This window comes from Sminthopsis crassicaudata, chromosome 3 (assembly GCF_048593235.1).
Source record: "Sminthopsis crassicaudata isolate SCR6 chromosome 3, ASM4859323v1, whole genome shotgun sequence".
Classification (NCBI taxonomy): Eukaryota; Metazoa; Chordata; class Mammalia; order Dasyuromorphia; family Dasyuridae; genus Sminthopsis; species Sminthopsis crassicaudata.
Genome location: NC_133619.1, coordinates 647,101,549 through 647,108,923, shown reverse-complemented (window position 1 = coordinate 647,108,923; position 7,375 = coordinate 647,101,549). Strand labels below are relative to the sequence as shown.

General features: G+C 38.6%; 1 protein-coding gene across 1 annotated transcript; it reads left to right on the top strand.

Annotated features, from left to right (window-relative positions):
- Nucleotides 1-484: 484 nt before the first annotated feature.
- LOC141564568 (uncharacterized) lies at nucleotides 485-6,534 on the top strand. Its single transcript, XM_074307190.1, has 2 exons — nucleotides 485-548; nucleotides 3,297-6,534. The coding sequence occupies exon 2, from the start codon at nucleotides 3,317-3,319 to the stop codon at nucleotides 5,198-5,200; it is 1,884 nt and encodes a 627-aa protein (XP_074163291.1). The 5' UTR covers nucleotides 485-548; nucleotides 3,297-3,316; the 3' UTR covers nucleotides 5,201-6,534.
- The last annotated feature ends 841 nt before the right edge of the window (nucleotides 6,535-7,375 follow it).

The following is a 7,375-nucleotide window of genomic DNA, read 5'->3' as shown; positions in this document are numbered from 1 at the left end:
ATGCTCAAAGCTTCCTTCATGCACATTATTGCACTTGATCCCCACCAAACCCCTTTGTCTTGGGTGCCATCTTTATCCCCAATTTCAGGTCTGGAGGCTGAAGCAAAAAGATGAAATTACTTGCCCAGAGTCACATAGCCAGGACATGTCTAAATTTAAATTTGAACTCAGGGCTTCCTGACTACAGGCCTGGTGCTCCTTTCTCTGTATTACCAGCTGCCTCTAAAGTCCAGAAAATTGAGGCTGTGGGATATGGCCATCTTGCTGTGAAGGAAGCAGCAAAATCAGGATCTTCTGATTCCAGATTGCTCATTTGGCCTCCTTTCCCCTCTGCCCTCTTTCCTTAACAATAAGCACCCTGAAAACCATCTTTGAGTTGTCCTTGGAATCACCCAGTGGACCTCACACCCCAGCCCTGTTCCATTGAGGAATAAATGACAAGTTTCAAGGCTCACACCCACTATCTTCCCCCCTCCCAGGACTTCCAGTTCCCAGAGAAGATTTCTTTTCCCATGTGGAAAGAGGAGGCCTGAGGAACTCCTGTCCTGGTGAGTGAGTTGCAAGCTGGAGTGCAGGCTGCTATCCCAGGAGGCTTCTTCATGTGATGGGCATGGGGACAAGAAAAGTGGTTTGGAATCCCTTTTCAGACTCTTGTGGTAGTGAGATCCTTAGCATCTCTCTGAATCTCTGAACCTCAGTATCTTCATGTGTAAAATGAGGGCCTTGTACTCCAAGGCCTTTCAGTTCCCTTCTAATGAAGAATCAAGGATCCCAGTGGAAGTCTTTGTTGGAAATTTGGAGCCATCAAACTATATACAACCAAATAAAGAGGGCTCAGGCTGTCTAATATGACTTTTCTTAGGCCTTGCTTAAGCCAAGAAGCATTTTTTTTTTTATTTTTTGATATTTATTTAAAACTAAAAACAAACTAGAAAAAGACAGAAAAGAATAATTTAAAAATAATGTTTTATGTTCAGCAGAACATAAGGGAGGATTCAAAATCTGTAACAATAAATTTCCATAAACCACAAATGAAAGGTATTGTATTCAGAACCATCCTTCACTTTTTGCTTTCCTGTAGTTTTCCTTTTGTTCTGTGTTGTGCACTTCTCCTCCCCAGCCCCCATCCTTTGCAGGCTACAGATAAGCATAGAGAGATAGGACAGATAACATCCTCTGAGTAAAGCTGGGCACAAGCTGGAATCAATCACTTGGAAGACTATTCTTGCCTCCTTCTCTCCCTTCCTCACTTCACTCTCTCTCCTTTCTCTTCTTCCTTACTTGCCTATTTCCTTCTTTCCTTGCTTCCTTCTGTCCACCTTTGATATCATATTCTTACCTACAGATGCTTTTAAAAGCATTTCTCTCTCCCTTTCCTCACCACTGAATTATCCCTGGATAGGTTCCTTCCTTCCTTCCTTCCTTCCTTCCTTCCTTCCTTCCTTCCTTCCTTCCTTCCTTCCTTCCTTCCTTCCTCCCTTCTTCCTTCCCTCCCTTCTTCCTTCCCTCCCTTCTTCCTTCCTTCCTTCCTCCCTCCCTCCCTCCCTCCCTTCCTTCCTTCCGTCCTTCCTTCCTACCTACCTACCTACCTACCTACCTACCTACCTAATGGCCTTCAGTAACTTGCCCAGGGACACAGAGCTAGGAAGCATTAAGTGTCCAAGGACAGATTTGAACTGGGTTCCTCTTGACTTCAGGTCTGGTATTCTATCTACTGTGCCACCTACCTGCTCTGATTCCTTTCTTAAGGAACAAACCTTATCAATTCTATTATAAATCAAAATCAGTCTGAATCTCATTGACCACCCATAGGTCCTTTGCTAAACCCCAATTGTTCTTTGTTTGGGTCCTCATTGACTTAGATTGAGTTTAAATCACAAACATTTCTGCCTTGGCCAGAAACCCTGAGCTTCTTCCCAGAGTCATTCATTCCCTTTTATTTATTGAGATTTTTTTAGCCCAGGTGAGAGAGGAGATTCTTTGCCTTCATTGCTCTTTGTCACTGGATGAGTGCAGCCTCAGTCACAAGAAACTTACCTTAACCAGGCCCAGGACTCCCCTGGCCATTTGCATCCAGAGCTATCTGCAGCAATCCTGATCTACTTGGCCAAAGGATACAATGTGTGGGAAAGTGAGGCCAGTGACTTTGGGCAGCTCTCCCTCACTTAAATCCAAGTCACTCACTCCATAACTGACAGCTTCCCTTAGGTTAGGGATATGGAGGGAAAGACTCCTGGTTATTTCATAACAGCACCAGGAGCCCTAGGCCCTTGTTATCTTCACTATAGGATTTATCCATAGGTGAGAGGGAGAAGGAAAGAGAAAGAAATGGAAACATACATTTGGCACTTCAGAGGGCCCAGCATGCAAGCACTGAGATAGGTTTAGGTGATGTGACCAGCCCTGGGTAATGTGAACTAATCACTCAATAAACCGATTAAGCATCTGTTCTGTTCATTGCATAAAGCCCTGGGTATGCAAAGAGATGCTGTCAAGAAGTTTTTAATCCAGCATAAAAACTTGGAGATGGTTTGAGAATAAAAAACAGCTTATGAAACTTATTCTTAGCTAATCCAGGTAAAGGAAAGTGTTTTTGTTTGTTTGTTTAGTTGGTTGGTTTTTTTGGGGGGGTTATGGAAATGCATCATGTTCAACAGACATGCATATAAAGAGAGAGGGGAAGGGAAGTTTATGAAGGAAAAGTTGAGATGGAGAGAATCAAAATCATAGTAACAAAGATAATAGTTAATTGTACCTACTGTGGGCCAAGAGTTTTATAGGTATTACCTCTTTTGATGCTCACAACAACTTGGGTAAGTGGGTACAATTATTAGCTTCACTCTACAGCAAAACTGAGACAAAGAAGCATATTCCCAGAGGTGCACAGCTAGGTGCTGCCTGAGATTGAATTTCAAAGACAGCATTGGAAGAAAAATGGAGAACAACTTTGTAGTATAATAGACTGAGAAGCTTACTTTACCAGGTTCCAGTTTAAATCTCTGCTGCAGGGATTTGGATCAGGTTGCTCAGACATTCAGAGCTTATAGCCTGGTTTCTAAATTATGAGAACCTTCAACTTGCCTTTGTCTCAGCTTTGTTGTGGGGGTCCAATGTCATTGTATTGTGTGTGGAACTCTGTTAATTGAATCACTTTATTGGTGTGACCTAATAGTATTTAAAAATGAATCTGTCCATTTCAGTTTGAAAACTTTTTGCCTGGAGAAATTAAAAGTCAATGATTTATTATCAGCCATTATTAGAAGGTATATTTATCCATGTGTGTTTGTTTCTTTCAGATTCAGAGACACAGTTTGATATGAAGGAGATAAGTGCAAATCTGAAAATTATCTCGTGGAAAGACCTTTTTCAATATAGTGAATACAGGGCTGTTTTTGCTAAGCACAAAAGAAACCACATTGGAGAGGAACTTTGTGAATGGAATATACACAAAAAAGCTTTAAGAAATAGTTCCCATGTTGCTAAAGATAAGAATATACATCCTGAAGAGAAGACACCTGAGTGTCATGAATGTGATAAAGCTTTCCATGTACTCTCTTCCCTTGTCAAGCATCAAAGAATCCATGCTGGAGAGAAATCTTATGAATGTAAGAAAAATGGAAAGACTTTGAGAGAGAGATCTTCTCCTGTTAAACATGAGAGGATTCACACAGCAAAACAATGTTACAAATGTAATCAATGTGGAAAGGATTTCCAATGTTATTCCAACTTGGCTCAACATCAGAGAATGCACACTGGAGAGAAGCCTTATTTATGTAATGAATGTGGAAAGACTTTTACATGTCACTCCAGTCTTGCTGTCCATCAGAGAGTCCACACTGGAGAGAAGCCTTTTGAATGTAATGACTGTGGAAAGGCTTTTATAGATCGCTCCAGTCTTGTTAAACATCAAAGAATCCACACTGGAGAGAAGCCTTATGAATGTAATGATTGTAGAAAGACTTTCACACGGAGATACACTCTTCATGAACATCAGAGAATCCACGCTGGAGAGAAGCCTTATGAATGTAATGAATGTGGAAAGTCTTTCACAAAGCAATCCTATCTTAAAGCACATAAGAGAACCCATACTGGAGAGAAGCCTTATGAATGTGACAAATGTGAAAAGACTTTCACATCTCATGCCAATCTTACTAACCATCAGAGAAGGCACACTGGAGAGAAACCTTATAAATGTAATGAATGTGGAAAGGCTTTCACAAATCGCAGCAGTCTTATTAAACATCAGAGAATTCACACTGGAGAAAAACCTTATAAATGTAATGAATGTGGAAAGGCTTTCATACGGAGTTACAATCTTTGTGAACATCAGAGAATCCACACTGGAGTGAAGCCTTTTCAATGTCATGACTGTGGAAAGGCTTTTACACAACGTTTCAAGCTTGATATCCATCAGAGAATCCACACTGGAGAGAAGCCTTATGCATGTAATGACTGTGGAAAGACTTTTACACAACGCTCACATGTTGCTATCCATAAGAGAACCCACACTGGAGAGAAGCCTTATGAATGTAATTACTGTGGAAAGGCTTTCACAAACCATTCCTACTTTGATGCACATCAGAGAATCCACATTGGAGAAAAGCCTAATGAATGTAATGAATGTGGAAAGGCTTTCATATATCCCTCCTGTCTTGTTGTCCATCAGAGAATGCACACTGGAGAGAAGCCTTATGACTGTAATGAATGTGGAAAGGCTTTCACAAAGCGCTCCTCCCTTGATGCACATCAGAGAATCCACACTGGAGAGAAGCCTTATGAGTGTAATGACTGTGGAAAGGCTTTCACAAAGCGCTCCACCCTTGATGCACATCAGAGAATCCACACTGGAGAGAAGCCTTATGAGTGTAATGAGTGTGGAAAGGCTTTTACCCAACGCTCCCATGTTGCTATCCATAAGAGAATCCACACTGGAGAGAAGCCTTATGAATGTAATGAATGTGGAAAGACTTTCACAAGTCGCAGCAGTCTTACTTACCATCAGACAATCCGCACTGCAGAGAAGACTTATGAGTGTAAGCGTTGTGGAAAGACTTTCAAATACAAAAACTGTCTCATAGCACATGATAAAATCCACATTGGGGAGAAGCTTTACAAATGTAGTGACTGTGGAAAGACTTTCACACGGCGCCAAAGTCTTGGTAAACATGAGAAAATCCACATTGGACAGAAACCTCATTAATATGGGAAATTTTAGACAAAAGTTCAAATCTTGCTTAACAACAGAGAGTGCACATTAGAGAAAAACTTTTAAGTGTCTGGATCATGATAAAGTTTTTAATATATATTAGTCCCTGACTAGACATGTAAAATCTCTATCATATAATCCATGTGGAAAAACATTCTGGCTCACTTCATTCCTGATTTGCCTCCAGAAAATTCCTAGAAGATTGAAATCATGGATAAAGACATAAAAATGGAAGACAGAGCTTGTTAGTCAGCAGGGATTTTCTGCTTGTGAAGGAAGTGTCTTATGGACTTGGCACGGGAAGGTCTTTAGCCCAAGTTCATCTCTGAGTTTACATCTGAGGATATGGAGTGGACAGAAGACTTAAAAAGGTGTAAGGAAGAATTGCCCTTACCTGGAAGATAAGGGTCACTATAAATTACAATATTCACACTTCGAAGAAACATTATACAAAATGTATTTGCACAAAAGCTTTCAGTTGGATCTCATCCTCTGTGTAGAAATCTTGCTGCAGATGAAATATATGAATCTAATAAATGAGGGAAGACCTCTTCTTACAGCATAGATCTCATTAGACATTGCAATTTTATATTGTGTATTAAGGTCAGAAAACACAGTTTTTCTCTGAAAGCCCATGATTGGTATCCAAAGAAGGGTCTTTGTAATGGGGGAAAGCAATTGTTTTAATCTCCTTTCTCAATCATTAATGATGACGAGATTTTTTTTTTTTTAATCTGACTTTAAATTGTTTTTATTACTTAATTTTCTTCTACATTCTGTTGTTTATTCCTAAATTCTTTGGCTTTCCATCTGTGTGATAAGTAATATGTTACATGTTATAATTTTCTTTTAAAATATCTGTAAATGTGTCATAGGTCTCCATTTTGACTTTATCTTGCTAAATTGTGTTTATGGGTTTGAGGGAAAATGAGGTCTTTTCAGGAAGCTGACCCCCCAGAAGAGTGCCATAGTTGGCTACAGTTCCAGAAAAACTCACCCCATTGTATCCTCGCTTAGTCTTGCACAAACCACTTTGCCACATCAGCGAGCTTTGTAACATATAGTTACTGTTAAGTGGAATGGGTTCCTGTGACACATTGGGATAGATGTCCCATATGAGGGAGATAACATATAAATTCCAAACTTGTATTTGTAAATGTGAAAAGTAAAGACTTGGGGATAAGAATTTAGTATTTGATTTAAAAAAAAATTATTTTTCATTAAAAAAAATTTTTTTTATAGTTTTTATTTACCAGATATATGCATGGGTAATTTTACAGCATTGACAATTGCCAAACCTTTTGTTCTAATTTTTTTTCCCTCCTCTCCCCCCCCCCCCAAAGATGGAAGGTTGGCCAATACATGTTAAATATGTTAAAGTATAAATTAAATACAATATATGTATACATGTCCAAACAGTTATTTTACTGTACAAAAAGAATCGGACTTTGGAATAGTATACAATTAGCCTGTGAAGGAAATCAAAAATGCAAGTGGACAAAAAATAGAGGGATTGGGAATTCTATGTAGTGGTCATACTCATCTCCCAGAATTCTTTCACTGGGTGTATCTTAAATATGTTAAAGTATAAATTAAATACAATATATGTATACATATCCAGACAGTTGTTTTGCTACAAAAAGAATCAGACTTTGAAATAGTATACAATTAACCTGTGAAAGAAATCCAAAATGCAGGTGGACAAAAATAGAGGGATTGGGAATTCTATGTAGTGGTAGAATAGCATTTCTAATAAAATATTTCCCTAAATTCCAAAATTAGGAAAATCAGAATAAAAATAATTGTATGAATAATGTTAGTTTTTGAAACATGAGAGAAAATTGCCAAATAACATGAATTAAGTTGATTATCTTAGAATTATCTTACCTTGCTGCCCATCAAGCCCTAGCTGTGGCTAGAAGCCACAAAAATTAACCTCATGAATGTTAAATACTGACATTCAATGAGAGCAAAGGAAGGATGAATTCTGGAGTGAATGAACAACATGGCACATGAAGTATACAATCTTATCTGAATGAAAAAAATATCCTGAAAATTAGAATATACCCAATTAAAATCAATGATCTTTTGAGAAAATGAAAAAATATTACAAGATCAAACATTGAAAACTAGGAAAAATTGTACATCAACCAACCAAGAAAACATATC